This window comes from Ctenopharyngodon idella, chromosome 2 (assembly GCF_019924925.1).
Source record: "Ctenopharyngodon idella isolate HZGC_01 chromosome 2, HZGC01, whole genome shotgun sequence".
Taxonomy (NCBI): domain Eukaryota; kingdom Metazoa; phylum Chordata; class Actinopteri; order Cypriniformes; family Xenocyprididae; genus Ctenopharyngodon; species Ctenopharyngodon idella.
The window spans coordinates 5,093,108-5,118,231 of record NC_067221.1 but is presented as its reverse complement, the minus strand read 5'-3'; the positions used below and the strand labels follow the sequence as shown (position 1 = coordinate 5,118,231).

General features: G+C 38.7%; 1 protein-coding gene across 2 annotated transcripts in view; it reads left to right on the top strand.

Annotated features, from left to right (window-relative positions):
* LOC127502098 (uncharacterized) overlaps window positions 1–22,268 on the top strand; it is a 176,448-nt gene extending 154,180 nt beyond the window's left edge. For both annotated transcript variants that reach the window (XM_051874656.1, XM_051874664.1), the window contains 7 exons: window positions 1,162–1,298; window positions 8,267–8,388; window positions 10,940–11,057; window positions 11,429–11,737; window positions 13,440–13,644; window positions 14,721–15,159; window positions 17,029–22,268. In XM_051874656.1, the coding sequence (XP_051730616.1) occupies window positions 1,162–1,298; window positions 8,267–8,388; window positions 10,940–11,057; window positions 11,429–11,737; window positions 13,440–13,644; window positions 14,721–15,159; window positions 17,029–17,961 (2,263 nt within the window). In that variant the 3' untranslated portion in view covers window positions 17,962–22,268. The remainder of the gene's footprint in view (window positions 1–1,161; window positions 1,299–8,266; window positions 8,389–10,939; window positions 11,058–11,428; window positions 11,738–13,439; window positions 13,645–14,720; window positions 15,160–17,028) is intronic.
* Window positions 22,269–25,124: the final 2,856 nt, after the last annotated feature.

Below are 25,124 nucleotides of genomic sequence, written 5' to 3'. Positions count from 1 at the left end.
TAAGATGACTTTTTTAAGTATTCAATTCACACTTTTAAATGAAGCCACCTCATATATCTAGACTGTGGGAATCCTGGTTCTTCAGACATGAAAAACGGGGCTTAATTAAAGGGTTAGTTCACCCAAAAATGGAAATTCTGTCATTAATTACTCACCCAAACCTGTTCCAAACCTGTAAGACCTTCATTCATCTTCAGAACACAAATTAAGATATTTTTGATGAAATCCGAGAGCTGTCTCACTCCTCCATAGACAGCAATTTAATTACCACATTCAAGGCCCAGAAAAGTAGTAAAAACATTGTGGAGCTCTTGGATTTTATCAAAAGTATTTTAATTTGTGTTCTGAAGATGAACGAAGGTCTTACGGGTTTGGAACGACATGAGGGTGAGTAATTAATTCATTTTTGGGTGAACTAACCCTTTAAAATGAGAAATATCTTGACCTTTAGTCATTTTAGCTTATTTTAATGTCATTTTAAGTCATCTTAAGTGCCCCTTAATTGGTGTTAACCACTGGTGTACAAGCTACATTCGATCAATACACTGAATGTGCAGGTGAAGTATTTAGCAATAATTTAAGTTCTGAATAAAATGGCTCTATGCACCATCTTGGATGAAAACATTTGCTAAGCTTGTTGCAGTGTATTTCCCACAAAATATACATACTGCCTTTAAATTTGGCTCTAGCGAGGAATCTAAAAAGGCATCATAATTTTGCTGCTTGCTGTTTGGAACAGCCTTCACATCAGGAACATGCCTGGAATACCTAACGGCAGCTCATTAGGGTTTGGAACAGAACCACTGAACCATTATGTCATTAATTAATTATAGTTGTATGCTATTCTGTGTTCTATGTTAAAACACTTCAAAAAGTTATCACTGAAATCAAAGTATTCATGTTACAGGGCATGTATGCTTTCTTCCACATGGAAAAGCCCAATGATCTGAGCTGCTGTTACTTCAACAGTGCCTAGTTAGGGATCTGAGGATTCTTACATTGCTAATTATGGCTCTTTTGTTTCCCGCCGTTGGGCTTAAAACAGCTCCTGAATGACAGATTTTCTGATTAACCAGAGCTTTATGCATCTGCCTACCTCATGTGTATGCCACACATCTCTCCTTCTCCATTTGACTTTTTTATGTCTTCTATGTCCCTCAGGTTCTCCATCGATCCTCAGTCTGACCCAGAAGCTCTGTTCCGGATCACTCCAGACACTGGGCTCATCACTACGGTGACTGAGCTGGACCGAGAGCACGAGCAGTGGCATAATGTTACTATCATTGCCACACAGAGAGGTACACACACACACACACACACACACACTTGTATATGTGGTTTATGGGGACTCTCCATAGATGTAATGGTTTTTATACTGTACAAACTGTATATTCTATCCCCCTACACTACCCCTAAACCTTCCCATCACAGAAAACACCGTTTAGTATGTTTTTTAAGCCATTTGGTTTACGAGGACACAGTGTCCTCATAAATCACGTTTACATTGTAATACTCATGTCATTATACACGTTTGTGTCCTCATAAACCATGTATACAAGAACACATGCACACACAGTCACAGTGTAAGGGATACATACAATATATATATATATATATATATATATATAAAATATACAAATATATATTTGGGCTCTCAATAGATTAAAATTTGTAATCATGATTAATCACACCCATATCGTGAAATTAAGCATACACCATTTATCTTGTTTAACATCATTTGCTATATCCAGCAAACAAAACTATCAAATTGAAGGTTGATTCACACAAAACTGTATTTTCTGTAAGCTTTTTTCAAGGTAAATTTATGTTTTTTTCCAAACAAGGACACTTAGAGACTCCTTAAGGACACCAAATAACCATATGATATAAGGAGTCCATATAATCCATAAATTTATGCACACCAAAGCACCCATGGAAAAAAACATAAAACTTTCAGAATTCACAGTGTACAGTATGTGTACAGTGCTACAACAAAGCACCGAACAGAACCACATGGAGATGCCAAAGAAAAACCCTTAAACCAACCGCCTTGACCTGACTGCATATACCTACTACAGTACATGGATCCATTCAGAATTACTAAACACAGCAACAAACACATGACAAATCCAAACATTATCTTGAATATGTGTGGAAACAACGTGAACGTACTGAAATGTGTCTGCATAAATACAATGTGCAATCAGAGCGTCAACAGCGCACAAACACGGCTTGTTTTGCGCATCAATATAACGGACTCTCGTGTGCTTACTGTATGACTCCTGTACGTCATCGTCTTTACCTTGATTGCAGTCCTCATCCATCAAAACTTTACTAGCGAGACGCTGGTTTGCTTTATCCAGCCGAGAAATGTAATTTGTGTATCATCTGGCCAAACAGCGGTCTGTATTTCACACAGCGCGATGCGTGTGGGCTCGCACTCTTCAGAAACAATCACAGAATATGACAGAGCTTGTGTTTTAAAGCTAAGCATACGCTGGAATGAATAATTCACTGAAAACACAACATGAGTCTCTATTCTGATAATATAATCAGCTCGATTCTGCCATCTCTGATAATATAATCAGCCTGGTTTTCTTTACATTAGCTTGTTTGAATGAATTCACTTACTGGATCATTGGACTGGAAACGTTCCTGGAGTTAAAATGATCTGATCACAAACAGAGAAGCGAAATCAGCTTATTAAAGGGTTAGAATAGAAATCTCCACCTATCAGGGTTACAGGTGCTTATGCCATTGTTGATGCTCAGTGTGATAAACTCCCGACTCCCAAGATCATCTAACTGCGTGACGTAAATTACATTAGTGATGCAATTTCACGTGCTTCAGTAAGTTATTTGCGTTATTTGTGTTAAATTATTTTAGCGTGTTAAGGATTTTTGAATTAAACGCATGTGTTAACGCGTTAACATTGACAGTCCTAATAAATATCCATTTATATCATTTAATCAGAGCTCAGAAGTTTCTGAATAAGTAAATAAATCAAACTTGATTAGGTTGATTGATAACAGCATTACACATGAACTTTTAGTAAAAGCCTTCCTTCCACAACACTCTTCTGCATAATACAGTAAGCTTTAATGAACAAAATAAATTGAGAACAAACAGTTTACGTTGCTAAGAGTGGTTGCTAAGGGTGTTGTGTAGTGATACACAGAACCGTTGGGGGAAGCGGTCATAGCTGTGTTTTATATATATATATATATTATGTTGCTTTAATTTACTTTTATTTCAGTTTTATTAGTTAGTTGCCCAGGCAACATTTATAATTTTCCATCTAATATTTGTTTTATTTTATTTCCACTTTATTTCAATAAATGAAAATGTTTTAGTTAACAATAACAACACTGCTGCACAGAGGCATAAATCAGTGATTTAAGTAAGCAATAAGGTACTCGAGGCTGTGCTGAAGCGGAGTGCCTGAAACCCCTTCAGCCGTGACTTATTCACGATACAGCACCAGCCTTGAGTACCTTATTGCTTTTATAAAATGGTTACCACACAATACAAATATTAAAGCCAAAAATATGTATCAATGCAACTTTCATGAAGTAAACTTTCACTAAAAGCCTTCCTTCCGCCAGAAAAAAATAGTCCCTGACCGTGAACAGCAACAGAAGTTACATTATTATGCCATCAGATGGCGGCAAAGACTGTCTTTATGAGTGTGTCAGTCTGTAGCGAAGACTTTTACATTGAAAAGACTGAATTGTTGTGAACACAGAACAAGACGCGACTGACAAATGCTTTGACTAGTGCTGTCAGTCACGGGAAAACCCCTTAACTGTTAAAAGGACAGGATAATACATCGGACATTTAAACAGATTTTTTATTATGAACATAGGACTGACATGAAGGAAAATGCTTAATCTGAATGCAGGTAATAAACTCGATCTCTTTCTCACAACACTCTTATACATAATACAGTAAGCTTCAATGAACAATATCAATTGAGAACATACAGTTTACGTTGCAAAAGGTGTTGTGTAGTGATACGCAGAACCGTTGGGTGAAGCGGTCATAGCCGTGTTTTATCATGAATAAAACACAGCTATTGACCAATCAGAATCAAGGACAGGAACTAACCGTTTTATAATTATTTTTAAATTTGGTTTGTTTGGACAGTTCATGCGAATAAACCAGTTCAAAAAGAAACGTTTCACTGATTCATGTGTTTGTGCAGAAATCACTGCCATTTTTTATAAAGAAATATTTAATTCTAGTATTTTTTAAAAATACTTTTCAAGTTTAATTCAGTAAAATGACTCCCAACACTGCCACATTTGAGAGAGAATACAGTTCAGGAGAGCACATTAGATTAATGCCTCAGTTTGCTCGGCTGTAAAGCTGTGTGCATAATTTGACATTAAACCAGTGATTTGTCCTGGTGCACCGCTACATGTTTCAAAAGTAGATGTTACTGGAAAAGCTGCACTATTTTGAAAACAGCTGAGCTACTGGAAAATGTTAGCATTGCTATTTATAGTTCATAACTTCTCAAGATACAGTGACCTGGACATTGGTCAGTGTGGCATGCTGTTCATTAGGACAATAATTCATAACACTGGTTGAAAATGTCAGTGCCCCCATGTCTACTTAGTGTTGCTAACAAGTTTAAATCTGGCTTGCGACGTTCGTATAAGAATTAAATATTTATGGCTAAAATTAGTAGCAGATATTTAATGGATTTGTGTTTTTATCCTTTATTTATGATCTTTACGCATGCATGGATTAAACATGGTTTAAACATACATTGAATTTGTACTGCTCAGGGAGATAGCGTGTTAGTAGAGGATCTATGGTGCTGTGTTACAGTATGGAAAGTAGGTCTAAGCAGCTTCAGGGAGGCCTGATGGTTATTGTAGGCAAAGCCTCTTCCCAGTAATGTGAAGCAGTGGGCACTAATCCACAACATCATGTCATGTGTGTGTGTGTGTGTGGATGCAGTCCAAGACATTTGTGTGAAAGCAGTCCAAACCACAGGCAAGTGTGTGGGACTGAATTATAACGAGAAAGACAGAATGCTTCAATTTCTCTTTAGGCTCACACCAATCCATTAAGTTTGTTCAAGCTATACTGTATCAAAATGCCGACTGAAATCTTATCTGAATTAAATGCTACTGAAAGCTATTTGTTCATCATGACAGGCCATTCATCTAGAATATGAAGAGTAACTGCTTAAATCTTATTTTATCTATGTAGCACTTTTCCAAACAAATCAATGCAGTTCAAAGTGCTTTACAGGCAAGATCAAGCAACTGACACTAAAATTACCAAACAAATAAAACAAAAATAGACCCAGAAATAGATAACAACAATACCATTAAAGAAGTTAAAAGATATAAACTAGAAAATCAATAGTGATAAAAACAAAAACATGATATTAATTGTGATTAATGTAATGTGAATAAGCAAATACTAAAATCATAAGATTTGATGGTTCAGTGTTATAGGACAAATAATGCTGTATTTTTTATTTAGATTTGAAGTCACACAGTGGGTAAAATAATCCATTTTTAATTACACTGAATACTTTTTTTTATTGATTCATTTCTGTATCAAATGAAATAAACATTTAATATACTTAACATTTCTTCCATCTTGGATTAATTTTTAATAGAGCTGTCAATCAATTAAAAAAAACTAATTAAATCACAATTTTTTTCTGTAATTAATCGCGATTAAAAACCATTGGAGTTTTTAATATTTTTATATTGTAATAATTTCACAGTTACTCTCCAAATTAATGTAGAAACAACTTAAAGACAGTATATTTTAAATATTTGTTTAATGGCATCTTTTTAGTATCATTGATACTAATACTGGTACTTGATGAAATTTTTTTAAACATTAATTATAGACTTTCGACATTACAGTATAAAAAAAAACTTTTAATTTAAGTGAATTTAAAACAGTCTTCATATAAACCCATTATAATAAATGTCATATTTACCTGTGACCTTCTGTCTAACAGGTAGGAAATATACAGAAATTGAATAAAGTTGTCAAACACTTTACATTTTTCACTGCATAAATTATAAATTAAATATAGATGAATCCTTATTAAATCTACAATTTTCTCTGTTATCTTTGTTCTTTGATCAACATTAATGACAGACTTCACAGCAATTGGTTTATTAGGCTGCTGTCATTTTAAGAGCTGCCGCTGCTGTACATGATGCGAATCTGACGCGCATCTCATTTACTCACAACTCTGCAAGTGCAGTGTGTACATTTTAGGAGGAACTATTGACAGAAATGCAATATAATATACATAACTATGTTTTCAGTGGTGTATAAAGACCTTACATAATGAACCGTTATCCCCTTAACGGTTCAGAACCCCTTACATGTTAAGACGCCATTTTGCGCCGACATGTTTCTACAGTAGCCCTAAATGGACAAGCTGCTCTACATAACGCGTTTAGCCATGATGTTGCTGTTCTTCTTCTTTGTTGGTGTTTTCAGAGGCAGCTTGCATCATCACTACGTTGAATACACATGAAGAAGAAGTAGTAGTAGTCATATTAGGGCTGGACGATTATGACCTAAAATCAAAACCTCGATTAATTGAACATTTTACCTCGATTACGTTTAATGAACGATTATTTTGTTTTTGTTTTTTTGCCCTCATAGTTCACTTACAAGTTCACTTTATACTGTAAATATGCATGATTATTAAAGCTGGAATATTTTTTCCTATTGAAAGAGTGATCTGACATCTCAGCTCACTTTCAGCAGTGATTTTATCTATGGTTCCTATCATTTCTTATAGATTTCTGCTCGTTGTAAATCAGATAAAGATAAATTATTAGTCATACAATCACGCTATTAATTGTGAAGCTGTGGGTTGTAAATAGTTACTTCAAAAGTATAAAAATATATGCTATAATAACTTTTGAGTTTCTAAGCTACTTTAGTGATAAATCACAGGACAGCACTGACAACTAGTTTCTGCATTCCTCTCTGTGCGCGCGATCTTCATGTTTTGTGCAGATACTGTATGTATGAGTGTTTGTGTCACAATTCAGTTGCACGAGCATGGTCGCTCAATATAATAATACACATCCGATCGTCTAATCGCTTGAATGTCCAAACTGCCACACCGTAAACAGATACAACTGACAAAGTTTGTGAAGACACAAGGCTCACCCACCGCTCATGTGCCGTCTCTGTGTGTTCACCTCCGTGTTGCTTCCATGCCATTCACTGGACAGGCGGAGTCACGTGGCTACACATGCGGTAATATGTTTTTAAGGGGGAAGTATTAACAGGATTAAAAAAACGAAAATAACCGACATGGGAAAATTACATCAGTTAGAGGTTCTGAATTTCGGTTTCAATTACTTTTCGATTAATCGTCCAGCCCTAAGTCACATGGTTTATTAGAAGCAGAGATCGTTCTTTGTTAGAAGTAAGAAGAAACCTCATTGCTTGACTGGCTACTCTCTGCTGTCTCAGACGACAACATCTGTGTCCTGTGTCAGGCACCGTAGCTTCTCTATGTGCTTCGAAAGGGAGGGGTGAGCTCCATTGGTTGCAATTCGCAACCTCACCGCTAGATGCCGCTAAAATTTACACACTGCACCTTTAAGTTCATTTAAGACGTTATTTAACTCATTTAAGACTGCTCTTTGTTGTTTGTTCATGCGCAAAAGAGAACTCGCACGCGTCTTTCTGTGCACAAGAGTCGTGTGTGTGTCACATGACACAACATTCACAGACAGCGCATTCTCGTTTGTCTTGTGGCGCTTGAATGGTTTCAAAGCGTTTGCGAGAATAAGAGCATGATCATATAATGTAATGCTAGACAAATTATGATGGAAAAAACATGCTTTTTAAAATATTTTAATGCATTAAACTGAAAAAATTAATCGCATGCATTGACACGCTAATTTTGACAGCACTAATTTTTAATTTTTCAAAGTTTGCCGCAATGCATTATGAAATTACATTGTCTGCAAAGGATACGTGTGATGCTGCCACCTTTTTCAATTCAATGCCTTAAAATATTGCCTCCGTAGGCAGCTTACTAAGGTTTGGAAAAGAGCACGAGTCGCCATTCAGCATATGATTTCTCAAAAAAGTGGACATGCACATGGAAATGTGTGATAAACTTTACAAGAGAACAATTCACCTTCAGTGGCCGAGGCTCATGGCGAGCACACCTCAAGAAGCCACTCCAGCTGTGTCGTGCGTGTGTATTTTTGGTGACTTGCTTTCTTTGCTCTCTCACTTACCTCAGATAACCCCAGCCAGGTGTCCAGAGTGGTGGTTGCCATAGAAACACTGGATTTAAACGACAATGCTCCAGAGCTGGACAGGCAGTACAACACGGCCATGTGTGACTCGGCCTCCACTGGACAGGTGAGAGGACAAGCCACGTGTTATTATGGGTGCAAGGAAGGTCATACCTGTCTCCATTGACTTTTTATAATTCTTTACTCCACCGAAATGTGAAAGCGCAGGAAGTTCTCTAATGAGAGTCCTTTTGTTAAGCTCTGCAATTAGGCAATTGTCACAGATGAATTATGTGTGATTAATTACCTTTTCTCAAGACTTCAGGTCTTTAGACTCACTGACTCACGTTCTTTGTGTTTATATAGATTTGGTGGTGCATGAAGTTTTTTTTTTTTTGTATGCTCTCCTTTTTTTTGTGCACATCTGTGAGTGTGTCCATTTATACAGCCTGCACGCTGATTGATTAGTTCTGCCGTTACCCTGCAGCTGAATCACTGCTGTTCCCATTTAGAGGATGCGTCACGCTTTCTCATCTCCTCTCTATAGATATACATTATAATCTCCTCATCTTTTGGTCTGTTGGCTTTCATCCATTTTGCCTCTCATTCATTTCGAGTGCCTGTCTTTCCATGATTTTATACTTTTTCTTTTCTTTTGCCTGACTCCTGTTTTTTTTCTTAAATTCTTAATTGGATGGTGTGCATCTGTTAAACTGTCACAGCTTGTGTCCTTTCTCCTGTCTTCATCATTCTGCTGTCTTTGCAGCTTGTGGTCAGTGTAAAACTTATTGTGATTTCGCCAAGTAGTTCCTGGATCAACGTTATTATCAACCTTGTTGGTCCTGGAACAACATTGGCTGTGCTTACATGCAAGTTTGACATCCCGGACTAAAACAATAATTCATGTTTTTAAAAGGTGAGGTAGGCACTTTTTCAGACTCGCAGTGTGCTGCAGCCAAAGAGCGTAAAACTAAGACCAAATAGCTGATATTTTAATGTTTTCTGTGATGCTTCATCACACGGCATGTTTTTTTTTTTTTAGGGGCCAAGCACCAAAAGTGCGTAAGCGCCATACACTGTAAAAAAAAAAGATGGAAAAGTCTGTTGGTGTTTCAGTGACAATTTTGCTCAGAGAAGCTGTCAATCTCAGCTGTCAGTCATGACGTCAAAACTGATTGATTATTTTTATATCATCAAATAAACTAAAACCAAACTTATTTAAAGAACGAACACTTGAACTAACATCAGCATGATAAAAACTGCCTAAAATGACAGAAACCATCTTTGGAAAAAAAATATTTGATGTGTAATTTGATTGTTTAGTTTGTCTTAAGTTCCATTACATTACATGGAGAGGGCGGAGTTTATGACCTATACTGCATCCAGCCACCTGGGGGCGATCGAGACGCTTTGGCTTCACTTTTCAGGACTCACTTGGTATTATTCTTCTTCCGCTTGTTCATAATTTTACATCATAAAAAAATTTCTGCCATTTTTTCGAATTCCTCCTAGACCATTGCTCCAATTTTCATGAAAATTTAACCAGATCATCTTCAGACCATGCTGACAAAAAGCTATAGAATTCAAGTTTTTTTTTTCAAACCGTTCTCAAATAACGCACAAAACAATTCGAAGAAGAGCACACCAAAATGGATGTGAGGCTGTATCTCCACAGCGCTTTTTTGTCAAAACACGGCGCAGTGCCACCTAGTGGTCAGGAGATATGAAAAATGGCTCTATTTTGCTTATAACTTCTTACCCATTTGGCCAAAAATCACAAGCAAACTTTTTGAAAAAATGGCAAAGCTAAATTTTCAGCAGCCATTACTCTAATCTTCCAGTCAAGCTTTAACTTCTTCTTTTGCACTGTTTCGGTGTGAGCGCGGGCTATCTGACGCAATGCATCAGACATATAGTATCAACCGAACGACCAACAAACTGTTGTCTTGGTTGTCTTGTCATGATTGAAACTGGTTATGACAAAAACTCTGACTGAGATAGAAGCAATCGCATTGTCGATTTATCTTGTTAGGACACAGTGTAATTTAATTTGGATAAAAGCTTTTACTAAATGTCTGCTTGCTTATTCAACTGGAAGCTTGCATAACTTCCTACTGGAAAGTTTGGTGACCCTCAAGACTCCGAAAACTACTAATGTGACTTGACATTATCTCATTGCAGTACTGAAATCACAGAAAAAAAACACCCTTTTTCATGCCTCAGCATAACCGCCTAACCCGCAGCTCTGATCTGCATCACACGGCTCATTTTTGTTTGAACTTTTTCCCTAATGTGTGGGGGGAGCTTTGCAAAAAGAGGCCCATCGAGTGATTATTTCTAGTTTAAGTGGATCTCTGGAGTCAGCGCCTCATTTTTGGAGAACATGCTAAAGCTGCGTCTATGTTTGGGTGTTCCCCAAGGCTCGCTACTTGGTCAGAGTTAATTATTGTTTGACTGCACAGTGTGGGCTAATCAGTCTCAAGTCACCTATTTGCAAAGGTGCTGGCGAGGTTAATGCTGATATCTGAGATTAAAATGTGCATCAGGTTGTTTTTTTTTTTTTTTAATGAATCTTTCCTCTCTCCATTATTCTTTCGCTCTCTTCTCCTTTCTACCGTTTGGCTCTGCCCCTTATTTTGTTTCTCTCTCTCCATCTTTCTCCTATCTCATTTTCTCAGGTGGTGCAGGTGTTGCGAGCGATTGATAGAGACGAGGGAGGAAATGACAGCACCGTCCATTTCAACATCCCTCCGGACTCCAACGCTGCCCTCAACTTCAGCGTCAGGGAGAGTGGAGGTCTGCAGTTTCTTCCACAATTTGTTTCTCCCATCCAGCCGTGTGCATCAGCGTCTCTCTTGATCCGTTAGTCTGTGTCTGCAACCACAATGTGTGGCTGCTTTGTACCCCGCTCCTTTGTTTTCCCCATTGTTTGCTTTTGCTTCTCTGCCACATCTATCTTCTCCCGGCACACACAGACAAAATGTGCTCTGGCATTTATGCTGCATTTGGACTCACTGGTCTGTACAAATGTTATACGAGCAGCAATGGAATTAAACTGCACTCGATTGAGTTCAATTAAATTAAAGTTCCATCGAGCTCAGTTTGATCTAAAAGCCCCCCTTTTTCCTGTGTATCAACATTTCTTTACTATTACTTTCATTTTCTAGGCCCCACTGCTAGTTTGGTGTTGGCGTCACCTTTGCAGACACTGTCTCGCTCTACTTCTTCCTCCCTCACACTCTACGTCCCACTGGTCCTGAGGGACGGGGTCTCTGGTTTGACCAGCACCGGGACAGTCACAGTGTCCGTATGTCCCTGTCTGAGAGGAGGAGCCCGGGCCGGAGAGAAAGAGAAGCAAAGTGAGGCGGAGTGGGACAGAGAGACGGTTTGTTTGCCCCAGCACTCCTCTTTGCCCTCCCCTGGACTCAGCACTGCCGCCCTGCTAGCCATTTTAGCCTGTGTGGCCACTCTTTTGGGTAAGTTTAGTGTTAAAGGTGCAGTAGGAGATCTGGAAAATGCTAACGTTAGCCTGCTAGCATTGAAAGTATATAATCCCACCCTCCCCGCAAATCGCCATCCAAAGCCACGCTTTCTCCAAAACACATGAACACACACACACACTGCTGCAGATTCATTTCGGTGTTGATACTGCTGACATGGAAAAACATAATTCCAAGTCTGAGAATGTGAACAGCTCCGGTTAGAATGTCACAGGTTGCCATTGGTAGTTATGGCGTGAACGCAGCATAAGCTTGTTGTTTTGATTCGGTTGGAAATGTAAAAGGTGCTGCTGTTTGTTTGCGGTGTTCCCCGACTGACGTCTGTCTACATAAACTCTGCATAGCATGAAACGCGCTGATGTTGTATGATGTCTGCATGAACAGGGTGTGTGAGGGTATATAAAAACATACGTTGACAGGCAGGTAGGATATCGTATTATTTCATTAGGACCGAATATAAAGATTGGATGAACATTTTATGGTCCTACGCCTTCCACAGACGAGATATATATATATATATATATATATATATATATATATATATACATTTAGACCATTTAACATAGTGATTGCTATCAGGATATGAGGAGACTTTCAACCAGTGTAACAAAAAATGTTTCTGTAGAGAATCCCCTATTGCACCTTTAACTTCCATATAGTAAGGGACAATATACAGTCAGATGGTCATTTTTGCAAAATAAACAGGGTCATTGGGACCAAGACGCAGAGCAGATTTGAGATGAAATTATTTTATCTGTATCAGTATTGTTATTGATAAATAAAACTAAAATCAAAGCTATTAAAAATAATTTTCATTAATTAAAAAAAAAACATATATAAATATTAGAAGTTTAACATAAAACTTTAACGTAAAAACCTTCAACACTAATTAGAAATGTTGTCTTGGTAACTATAATATAAGTTTTAGTTGAAGTACTAAAATTACTAAAACTAAAACTGAATTAAAGCTGAATTGAAATATTTATATATATATATATATATTTTTTTTTAAACGCACAAAGTTACTAAAACTAATGAAAACTGAAAAAACAAAAGCTAATTCAAAATATTAATACATTCTATAATAGTATATAAATAATACTAAAAAAAACACTTAGTATCTTAAAGCTTCCACTTATACAATAGTTACATATATTCCACTTACCAATAGTCCACTACAGTGTGTAAAACAATAGGTCTTGCTAAAAGAGGAACACTGTGACAATATTATAGTAATATCAATACTAAAGTCCTCTGAGGTCATTGTCAACACTGTCAATATTTTTGTATGAAATGATCATGAGTGAAATGAAAAGGCATGGTGTGGTGTGAAAGATGTGAAAGTATTGCCAAATTCAGTCCCCTGGATGAGTGGTCTGATAAACTGCATTGTCTTGGATGATGGTGAATATTAAAAAATATCAGACCACTGGATGCAGTGATTGACCAATCAGATTCGAGTATTCCCCAGAGCTGTGTAATAAATGTAATTATGGGGCATCAGTCTGTGTAAGTGTTAGTTTTTCTGTAGCACCCTGCAATTTTATTGCAAAAATTTGTCACCCAGCACAACACACACGTCCTCCTTTTTTATAAATGGAATCATAAAACACTCACTCTTTTTCTCTTCATCTCTCACTGTTTTCTTTCCCTCTGTCTTTCTTCCTTCTCTCTCTAGCTGTCAGTGCTTTGTCTCTGTCCCTGCGGAGGCAGAAAAGGGACTCGCTCTCGCCTTTAGAGGAGGATGATGTAAGAGAGAACATCATCACGTATGATGATGAAGGAGGGGGTGAGGCCGACACGGCTGCATTCGACATCACAGCGCTGCAGAGCGCCCCACATAACGCACGCAGGGGCTACCGCACCCTGGACAGCAGGAACATGTGAGTGTGTAATCTGATGAAAGATTACATTGGCTACTTCTGTTACATCAACTCTTTTGATGTAAACAGGTCACATTCTGTGTTTATCCAATCAATAGGGCTTTTCACACTTGAAATAGTTAACCCTGGGTTACTCTAAACCCCGGATAAATGGAATCCTGGGTTATCTTGCTTCACGTTTCACAGTGCTTATAATTTACCCGGGGTTAACAATTAAAAGTGGTGTTTAGAACGATGATAACCCGGGATTAAGCACAGTGTGAAAAGCCCTAATGACCCTGACACCGCAAATATGTAAATAAGAACGTTAACCCAGGGTTTGTACAATGTGAAATGTCAGTTTATGAATACAGGATTAATTGTTAACCCCGGATAAATTTTAAGAAAAATTGCAATTACATTTTTTTTCTTCAAATCATGCATTGGTACTGCTTCAAATCTTCTCCAAAATCCATCTTATTTGTAGTCACTATTTTAATAAATCATGGCCGTTTTAGTCAGGACTACTGGAGATTCAAATGCTTCTTTAGATTGTAAGAATTCAATTGTCTATGATGAAAAAGGATTGAGTTGATCATTCTTTATTTTAATGTTGAAATGTTACAATGAATTGCTAATTTTAATGTTTAACTCTCACAATGGTTATATTTTAATGAACTAAAGAATCAGTTTTAAACTTAAGTCAAAGGCACACAAAAGCAGAAGAAGACAGCCACCATCTCAAACACCTATGACTTTATCGCAATTATCACATCACCTCTCTTGAGGTTGCACACAAACTCGACAAACACATAAAATTAAACCAGCTTTTGCATTTTCAAATTTATTTTTACTGAAGTCACTACTTTAAGGTGTACCAGATGTGTGTGTAAGCATGAATGAGATTTGAAAGCTATGGCAGAATAACAGCCTTTTATAATTCAGTCTGCTCCTCATACAAAGCTAATGTTCAAGTCGTATGGACTACTTTTATGGTGCTGCCTGTTATTTTATTTCCCTTTGCTTTTGATTTTTTTTTTTTTTATTTGCCAGCCTGCATAAGACTTCCACTGATAATATATTCTGTGTTCCCTCAGACGTTATTCCCAACACAGTCAGGACAAGGCTCGTACGTATAGCAGCTGGGCTCAGGCTGGAGCGATTGACCCTGGGCAGTACACCAGTCAAGCAGCCCCTCTATACGGGCGGTTCTGCTACAGCAGCCACACCCTCCCAGTGCTGCGTCGCTCACAGGGCCCGTACGAGCCCGGCTTATCCGAGCTGGCTTACCGCTTTCCTGGGAATCAACCAGACCACTCTCTAGTCATTCAAAACCAGGCAGCTGTGGTCGGCCCTCTGGAGCCTGGAGCCATTTACGTGCCAACAGCAGAGGCTGGTCACGGCTCTAAAGAAGGGACAGCATCTCAGGACGGAGCTACCACATCTGAGGGAGGAACGCCAAGGAAAAATGACTCAAAGGATGACGCAAGCAGTGATGCCCAGCAGAGTCAGAGTCAAAGCCAGGATCTGGATTGGGTAAAGCAACATATTTCTATCTTAATTATTTAAAGGGTTAGTTCACCCAAAAATGAAAATTCTGTCATCATATACTCACCCTCATGTCGTTCCAAACCTGTAAGACTTTTGTTCATCTTCAGAACACAAATGAAGATATTTTTGATGAAATCTGAGAGATTTCTGTCCCTCTATAGGCAGCTACACAACTACCACTTTGACACTTCAAAAATGTCATAAAGAGATCGTAAAACTAATCCATATGAATCGAGCAATTTAGTCCAAATTTTCTAAAGAGACTCGATCACTTTATATGATGAACAGATTGAATTTAGGCTTTTATTCACATATAAACATTCACATCAGGTTGTGGTAAACAGAACAAAAGGTTCATTCTCGTGTTACGCATCACATTTGAGCTTCAGCAAGAACCAATGAGGTTCATTCTCGTGTGTTACGCAGCACGTTTCAGCTTCCGGAAGAGATCTGTTCTCATGCGTCAAGCAGGTTCGGTTCAGCTTATGTTCGCTGATCAATGTTTATATGTGAATAAAAGCCTAAATTAAATCTGTTCGTTATATAAAGCGATCATGTCTCTTTAGAAAATTTGAATTGAAGGATTAGTTTTACGATCTCTTTATAAACTTTTTGAAGCGTCAAAGCGGTAGTTGCGTAGCTGTCAATGGAGGGACAGAAATCTCTCAGATTTCATCATAAAGATCTTCATTTGTGTTCTGAAGATGAACGAAAGTCTTATGGGTTTGGAACGACATGAGGGTGAGTAATTAATGACAGAAATTTCATTTTTGGGTGAACCCTTTAAGTAAGAAGTCCAGAATCATCATGTTCAAAACCACAAAGCTGCTTTAATATCCAATATTTGGAGTAGAATCAAATGGAGATTGGCAAATTTCATTCTCCAGGGGTCTTTAAATAATACATTATTGTTTAATAATTAATGGACTTTTAAACAAACAAAAATACTGACAAGACAATTAGAAAACAACTCACTTCTTAAGGCTGGATAAGTTAAACAGCTTTAGCAAACTGAACATGAACACAACGCCTAAGAAAAAATAAACTGTATGGCTAATTCTAATTCATAGACGCACTTCTCAGTCACACTCCGACAGCATCGAATCAGTATTAATGTAATATGTCTAATAAACATTAATTGAACCGGAGACTTGGAAACAACTGTGAAATTAATATTAATATATATTTCATAATGTGTGTTGCTCTGGGACAGTTGTCAGCCACAGATTCAGCTGCGACTGAAAGGCGTGAATTCAAAACGTGGTGTGCATTATTTGTATACCGTTGCACATCTTAAGAGCCCAACCAGTGAATTTTAATGTCTGATTTTACACACATACGCAAAATGTAGACATACTTTCCCACTGAAAAAGACTAATTTTAGTTTTATTAAAAGTTAGGATACATCCAATGTGTGAAAATATGTTGTTTTGCACATCCTTAGTTAACTGGAGGGCTAGTTTTTCCTTGTTTCTTGTTGTAAGTGCCAAACAGGTTGATGATGAAGGTGTGTTTTCACATGTTGTCTCTCACTGTCTCTCTTTCTCCTCATCCTCATCTCACAGTGCAGTGTTAGCTCTTTTTAGAGCTCAATTAACCCGTTTCAGCTATTGTCAACCATTTTCTCTTCTCCATCTGTCTAACTTTGTCACTTCCTCCCTCTACTCGCTAATAACTTACTGTCTCACTTCACTGTTATCACATTTTTCTCTGTTTTCACCTGCTCATTGTGTCTGAATTATCTCTCTGCTTTCTCTTCCCTCTCTCCTCACACATCCCTCTGTTGAATAACAGAAGAATAAACTCATTCTTACCTCCCGCTCTAACCCTCCTGCTCCTCCCCGTCCCATACAGGTCCAGCCAGACACAGCCCCCCGCGAACGAGAGCTGGTATTGACCCGTTCCGGTTCGGTCGCTGGGCCGGGCACCACCGGAGGGTGGGTGTGCGACTCCGCCACGCTCCCCCGAGCTGGACGGCACTCCTCGCGGGGCAGTCTTTCCCTAAGTAGGAGCGGCGCAGGGCCTGCCGAGCCCAACCACCCTGGGATGGCTGACGCAGCTAACGGAAGCACAGAAATGCAGTCGGTCAGCGGCAATTACGCCACCATCCTGCAGGGGGAGCAGCAGAGGGACTACCCGGGGACTCTGGGACGGGGCGGGCTGGAGATGGGCAGCGGATTTGTGGTGGGCAGGCCCGAGAGAGAGGCCAGCATTCCGCTGAGCACCGGGATGTATCCAGAGGGTGGCGGGTTCATAGGAGACTGGCACGAACGCGTAGGCATAACCGGATACCCGCTGGGCAGGAGGGATATGACACCCCAACTGCTTCCGTACCCTGGCCAAGGCCGGGGGGCTTTTGGGGGCATCCTGGGTTATGGCGGAGCGTGGCCCTCAGCACCTGAGGCATCAGGAAGAGGTGGTGCTCACTCTCTCGCCCTGAGGGTCGGCGAGTTCCTGCGTCTACGTCTGGCGCAGGTGACCTTTGACCCCTCGCAGCCGCCGTACGACTCGGTGCAGGTGTACGGGCTGGAGGGCACAGGCTCGCGCGCCGGGTCCCTCAGTTCCCTGGACAGCGAAGGCAGCAAAGACGCCGAGAAGGAGGTGTGGGGAGCAGGTCTGGAGGATTGGGGCCCGCAATTCCAGAAATTAGCCCAGCTTTTTAGGGAAAGAGAGAAGGAGAATGATGAAGATAAAGAAAGGGATGTAGAGGCCAGCAAAAAGCACAAGGATAGGGAATGGAAAGAGAAGGAGGAGCAGTCTGGAGACGAGGAGCAGGCGAATGTCTGAGAGAAAGAGAGCGAGAAGGAGAGGGGTTGGGTGGGACAGTGATTAAAAGGCAACAAGAGCTGGAATAATGAAAAGTGAAGGGTAAGGAGGGAGAGACGAAGAGGAAAGGTAATAAGGGAAGACAGGGAAAAATGAACAGAGAGAGCAGAGGCAGTGGAGAGAGTGATTGATGCAATTTGAAGCAATAAGTGCTGAAAAGCTGATGTGTGAGCACAGCCAGAGCCGTGTTTCTTTAGCCAGCATTTAACATTCCTTAAGTGTGTTTGGCAGTGAGCGAAAAGCAAAGTTCACTGTATTCCAGATCACATTTAATTACGACAGAGAAAGTAAGAGATTTGAACTCGGATTTTTGTGGCAGCGAGCAAGACAATGGTACCAAAGGAGAGGGGGAGAAATGCAAGGCCGGAATAGCAGATGAAGTTACGGCAACACACGAGGGAGTAGGAAAATTAATGTTTGTACAGAAATTGTTTATACATTCACGAAAGCGAAAGAACTGAATTATTCAAAAGAAAGCACTGAATATTACAGTAAAGTCCTGAATAAGTGTCTCCACAAAGATTCTTGGTGTTTACACATACACACAAAAACAAACACGCATCAATTTTAAACCCTGCTTGGAAATTCTGCTTTGCAGATGTCTCATTGTCAGGGTTCAAAATGACTTACATTTCTGCCAAGAACAGATTGTATACAAAGTTGCTCAAGAAAAAAAAAATTTATGACAAAGTTAAAATGTAGTGTTGCTAAAATTGTGCAAAACTTATGCACAAACAACCATTACTTGTCAAAAAAAATCCCACATTTAAAAAGTGAAGGTGATTTACAGTACGAGAGCTGACAGGTCTGCTTCAGCTAGAATGCACTTTTATACATGATGTTCAAAAATAGATTACAAATGGTGTTGTTGTTTTTTTATTGGAGAAAAAAACATGAAAAAATGTTCTATGTAAATGCATTTAAATGTAAATATCACTGAATGCCATTGTGAAAAGTGTCAACAGTACTGTAGTCTTCAAGCAACAAAAAAATTATAGATTAATAAAATGAAAACAGAGGAGAATATTATATATAATGCCACATCGAAATCCACTGGATATAACAGAAAACACTGGATTGACTGAAGCAGATTAAACCCTACCATTTACGGTACGAAGTCGGATTCAGATGTGTCGCTCTTCCCAAACGGAATTAATTTTTTTTATTATTGAATGCGAAAAGTCCAAATAAATGTATTTAAAAGTCCTTTTTCTGGGGTGAGCACACACTCTGCATTGATATCCCGATTAACCACACTGTTTTTGGCCACAAGGACTCACTGTGACTGGACTGAACCAGAACCACTGTATCACTGCACAGTCATGCGCACCAATACCAGGGGGCTTTATGCAGTACAAACCCACACCCAAATATCATGCTCTGTCAAAAACATGAGCATATAAGAATTATATGAAATATTAATGTAAATGTTTATTATGATAAGTAGAATTACAGAATGACAAATCCCCCTGGAGATTATTTGATCAGGACTACCCTAACATAGTGTCTACTCTGGACGCGAGCGGTGCGACATGACAAAAGCAAATAGAGGCCAATCCATTATAATCAGTGATGCTGTCTACACTGGATGCGGCGGGAGTTTACAGATGGACACCAACTGTAAACTGATGGCACGTTAAATGGACTACTTGTACAACTATTTCCACGCTCTACTTATTACAGTTTGGGAGTTTCCGGTCAGCGTTCAGCGCACCTATACCGAGAGCTTCTCATGAAAATGCAGATTATTACTAGGTTTTAGGGCTGCCAAATGTTTTTTAAACAATCATATTCTCTGCATTAACATGAATTAACTTCAACCTGAAATGTTTACCAATATATTTCCTTTCCAAATGTGCATTCTGAATAATATCAAAGACTATAGAATAACACAAGACGCGTCAATCGTATTGTTTTGAATGGAAGAAAGCGCAACACGCAATATGGCGGAATAAGTCCCGCCTTCTAAATAACAGCCAATCGCCGATTGGTAAAGTCATCGTGTCACTGCAGTGGCCGTTAGAAGCACCGGTTCCTTTAGAAACAGTCAGACGTGTGCTTCCTATAGAGACGCGCACTTAGGACTGCGCATGCGCATTATCTTGATCAAGCCTTAAAAATATTGCTTTTTGTCATGATTCGAGCGTTTAGAAACAGCTGGGATGTGAAATTTATGAGACAGTTGTTGTCAGATTTCATTGGTGATTTCAAAAATGAAATTTAATCGAAAGCTTGACAAACAGCTATGGAGAATTTGATGTTTCCCCATTCAAAGAGATAGGAGCTGCACCTGCATGCCCGAGAGGCGTTTCAAAGATTTCCCGCCGAGTGAAATGACTTGTCTTAAAGGGACTTTGATAATAAATAAATATTTCCCCACTAACCTGCCACAGTCCAGTGCTTGTCTTCTCATTAACAGTGCTTTTCTCTTACTGATCATATTTCATACCTGTTGAATTTACATTTTTAAATGAATTTTACTGATAAACACCCAAAAGCGAACCATAGTTTTACTATAGTAAAAGTGTATGTGTGACATGCATTATTACAATAGCTAGACTATTTTATCTTACATTTACAGTTGAACTACTGCAAACAAATACAAGTTAAAACTGACAAGCATCGCAGATTCCCTCCTGACAATCTGTTAACAGATTGACGATCACTGTAAGTCCGCTAGCACCGTTAGCATCGCGCATTAGCTGCTTTCTGACTGTAAACAAGCAGCGAAGAGCCAACAAGACATGCTCAAACAAGCCAAACTGACAAATAAACAGCAGTACAACTTACCTTTCATATAATTAATCAAACACCTTTACGAAAGTGAACCATGGTTTTACTATAGTAAAAGTGTAGTAACTACACTGCTGGGTTAAAAACAACCCAAGTTGGGTTGAAAAAAGGTTTGTCCAACCTGCTGGGTAGTTTTATTGAACTCAACTATTGTTTAAAAATTACTGTATTGCTTGCTTAAATTAAACCAAAAGTATGCTGGAAATGAACTTCTATGAACATGTTTAATAAATCAACGTTTATTAATAAGTGTAATGAATAATAATTAAACAACATTTATTAAATTGCTTATTAATAAATGTTCCCCTTTTGATTATTATTGTTGCCTCTAGTAATTATGTGTCTGATTTTTAATTTCCAACCTATTTTGGGTTCATTATAAGACAGCCATATAGTCATTTTTAAACAATAGTTTTTTAGATTGAATGGTTAATTTTCGTAAGAGCAGTACGTATTGCTTGTGTGCGTTGGTGCTCTTATTCCAGTGTTTGAAATAGTTGAATGAATGTGAGGTAACTGCCTAACGATGTTAAATATTTAATTAATCTTAAAGAGTAACGCAGTGACAGTGCGACTAGCCTACTTTGAATATTAAGATTTTTGGCGTAAATGTGTGAATTGCATACAGTGAAATGATTGTCAATGAAAAATGACAGAGTAGTGAAATAATTTAATACAAATAAAAAATGTTCATTCTCAAAATAGCCCAATCGCATTCCGAGGGGTAAAATCAGCATTTCTGGCAGGGTTCCCCTGGTAAAATTCACATTCCAGGGGCTAAATATCATGTTATTTGGGGTTGCTTCAATCCGCGGCAACAGTGTTAAAGTAGACCAATTCCGCGGGAAAACCGCAGACTTGGCAGCACTGCTCACGCTAATTTAGAGCTGACACCCTGTGGTGAAAGAATCACGGCATATGTTGGATTAAAACTTCTGTTGAGTTTGGAAAAGTCTGTACAAGATAATCATCAGAATATCTCTTCTCCTGTCTCTAAATATGTCCGGAATTTGAAATCATCCCGAGGACTCTCATTTCAAGAGGCTAGGTGATTACAGCACATTGAAAATATAACTGAGCAGTATTATTTCAAACCGGATATGCGTCACAAGGCTCAGTGCAAGTAGTCAATTTCTGACATACTCGACGCGCTTGCGCTACTTCCGACAACAGTACAAATGCATTCGTAACTTTCGCTTCGTCCAGTGTAGACAGCCTCAAAATGTTGTGACCTGGTGTAAGTTTAAAGAATCGAGCGCGTCCCATATCATTGCATATATTTACATGGGTCAACAGGGTGTGGAGTTACTGCATTCATCCTGGTTTCTGCCTTCCCATTGGACTGCATTGTTGTGGCCCCAAGTGGTCCCTGTTGGTACTGAGATCTCACGATGGCGTGTATTAAAAATGTATTTATTCTGTTGTATTTTTTCCTTTTCTTTTTTGTAAATTTGAATAAAGACAGTATGTTTTGAGGTGATGTGTGCGCGACCTGATGTGTATATCCTCTTCTTTTTTGAAGAAACTCTTGACTGAATTGACTCTTATTTGTTTGCCTCTGCTGAGCAAATGAAAGTGCTGGCTTTGGAGATGTCCATAGAGGCCCTTCAAACAGGGACAGAGTTGGCAGGGAGTAAACACAGTGTCTAGTCCACTTACTCCCAAGTTATGTGACAGACTTACAACAACCCAAGGTCAATAATGGAAACAGAGTTCAGGTTGCACTTTGAGACAGACAAAAGTTAACCGCAATGTTCTCCTTGAAAATCACTCTATTTGAAATCTGGGTTACGTACAAAGTGCGGGATTTATTAGTGGGCCTGACATGCCTTATTTGATCCGATGAAAGTGGAGAAAATAAAGGTTGTTTCAAACCACTGCAGCTGCAAGTCAACCCTGCTTATCGTACACTTCAATCCTGCAATATGTGTGTGTGACTGTGTTTAAACCAGCATAAATCCACATGTGCTGGCAAATAAACAAGCCACAGCCACCTTTTTGATTTGAGGCTGGTTAATTATTCATGAGCTGCAGCGCATATCCTGTTAGATTAAATTTGGTTTAATTACATTCGCAAAGCTTGATGTAGGAAATAGACTAGAATGAGAGAGACAAAGAGAGAGTGTGATTGCTTCAAAATTCACTTAGAGCAGAAGAGGGATTCAAAATGATTTAGAGAAAGTTAGATTATGAATGCACGCTCTGTCCTTGAGTTACGTAATGAATCGAGCACATTACGCAATGCACTGTACAGGTGCTGGTCATATAATTAGAATATCATGAAAAGTTCATTTTTTTATTGTAAATTATTTTAAAAAATGAAACTTTCATATATTCTAGATTCCCTACATGTAAAGTAAAACATTTCAAAAGTTTTTTTTTTTTAATTTGTTGATTAGAGCGTACAGCTAATGAAAGTCCAAAATCCAGTATCTCAAAATATTAGAATATTTACATTTGAGTTTCATTAAATGACCATCCCTACAGTATAAATTCCGGGTATCTCTTGTTCTTTGAAACCACACTAATGGGGAAGACTGCTGACTTGGCAATGGTCCAGGAGACAATCATTGACACCCTCCACAAAGAGAGTAAGTCACAGAAGGTCATTACTGAATGGGGTGGCTATTTACAGAGTGAAATATCAAAGCATATTAAATGCAAAGTTGACTGGAAGGAAGAAATTGGGTAGGCAAAGGTGCACAAGCAACAGGGATGACTGCAAGCTTGAGAATACTGACAAGTAAAGCCGATTCAAATACTTGGGAGAGCTTCACAATGAGTAGAATGAAGCCGGAGTCAGCGCATCAGGAGTCACCACACTCAGACATCTTCAGGAAAAGGACTACCAAGCCACTTCTGAAACAGAAACAACGTCAGAAGCATCTTACCTGGGCTAAGGAGAAAAAGAACTGGACAGTGAACAGTGGTCGAAAGTCCTCTTTTCAGATAAAAGTAAATTTTGCATTTCATGTTGAAATCATGGTCCCAGAGTCTGAAGGAAGACTGGAGAGGCACAGAATCCAAGCTGCTTGAAGTCTAGTGTGAAGTTTCTGAAGTCAATAATGATTTGGGGGGGCCGTGACATCTGCTGGTGTTGGTCCATTGTGTTTTATCAAGTGCAAAGTCAATGCAGCCATCTTCCAGGAGATTTTGAAGCACTTTATGCTTCCATCTGCTGACAAGCTTTATGGAGATGCTGATTTCCTTTTCCAGCAGGACTTTAGCACCTGCCCACAGTGCAAAAACCACTTCCAAGTGGTTTGCTGACCATGATATTACTGTGCTTTATTGGCCAGCCAATATGCCTGACCTGAATCTATGGGATATTTTCAAGAGAAAGATGAGAAACAGTCGATCCAACAATATACAGATGATCTGAAGGCTCAATAGTGTCTCAGCAGTGCCACAGGCTGATCACTTCCATGCCACACTTCACTGATGCTGTAATTTGTGCTAGGAGCAAGTCATTTGCTGTAATATGTGCTGCCGACCAAGTATTGAGTGCACAAATGAACATACTTTAAGGAACTTGAACTTTTCTGTTTTGCAAATCCATTTTTTGATTGATCTTAGGAAATATTCTAATATTTTGAGATACTGGATTTTGGACTTTCATGAGCTGTACGCTCTAATCATCAAAATTAAAAAAAAAAAAAACTTTTGAAATGTTTTACTTTACATGTAGGGAATCTAGAATATATGAAAGTTTCATTTTTAAAAATAATTTACAATAAAAAAATGAACTTTTTCATGATATTCTAATTATATGACCAGCACCTGTATATCTAAATAGGCAGGGTGTGAGAACCTATCACAGAAAAAGAATCAAGAGTTTTTAGCTGAAACTACTAATAATTTTCTCAGATAACAACAAATAAGATGGATTCTGGGCATGTTTCATGAAGCAGAGTGATACCACAGATGGGTTATTTCTAAAAGCGTCAGAAGGTTTCGTTTTTCATAGACAGGAAAGCATTTATCACAGAACACATGGAGCACAGAAGTACACGGATAAGAACAAAAATAACTTGCTATTAATACATTAATTCACTGCAAAATGTCCTCATTAAAGATTCATTTGGTGAATTGCCCTGCAATCCTGCACAACTCAGAATGCAGTTCATTACCGTGCAGCTCAACCTCAAGACATCTGGAATAGAGGTATGTGAACCTAAAGTGTTTCTTCTCTTTTGCATTTTCTATGCTTCCTCAGGAACAGCAAGGTGAAAATGCCCACCAACCTTGATAATTAAACCACTAAATATCCGGCCCACTGAGGCAGTGGGTGAAAGGGCCAACAGCAAGACTGGCTGGTGGTACATGCCATA